The sequence below is a fragment of the Pterocles gutturalis genome, unplaced genomic scaffold, assembly GCF_000699245.1.
Source record: "Pterocles gutturalis isolate BGI_N339 unplaced genomic scaffold, ASM69924v1 scaffold6820, whole genome shotgun sequence".
In the NCBI taxonomy this organism is placed as follows: Eukaryota; Metazoa; Chordata; class Aves; order Pterocliformes; family Pteroclidae; genus Pterocles; species Pterocles gutturalis.
This window is the reverse complement of record NW_010138094.1, coordinates 3,441-3,722: the sequence shown is the minus strand read 5'-3', so window position 1 is coordinate 3,722 and position 282 is coordinate 3,441. Positions and strand designations below refer to the sequence as shown.

The following is a 282-nucleotide window of genomic DNA, read 5'->3' as shown; positions in this document are numbered from 1 at the left end:
GCTCGGTGGGAGGTGGGTGGCCAGACAGGCTCCTGGGGCTGGCAGCAATCCTCACACTGACCGTGTTCATCCCCAGACGCTGTGTGAGACGCTGCACAGCGAGAACAAGGAGCTGCGTACCAAACTGGAGCGGGACCTGGAGCAGAGGAACCAGGCACTGGAAAAGCTCAGGTAAGGGTGGGCAGCAGAGAGGGGGACGGGGCTGTCCTGGGTGCTTCTTCCCGCTGACTTGACCCTCCCTGCCCGCAGGTGTGAGAATCAGGAGCTCCGGAGGATGGTGAC

General features: G+C 63.1%; 1 protein-coding gene across 1 annotated transcript in view; it reads left to right on the top strand.

The window, feature by feature from the left end:
• The window catches only part of TNIP1 (TNFAIP3 interacting protein 1), a 7,498-nt gene that overhangs the window by 3,824 nt on the left and 3,392 nt on the right, over positions 1–282 (top strand). Inside the window, exons 6-7 of the mRNA XM_010082839.1 lie at positions 77–171; positions 250–277. Coding sequence (XP_010081141.1) covers positions 77–171; positions 250–277 — 123 coding nt within the window. The remainder of the gene's footprint in view (positions 1–76; positions 172–249; positions 278–282) is intronic.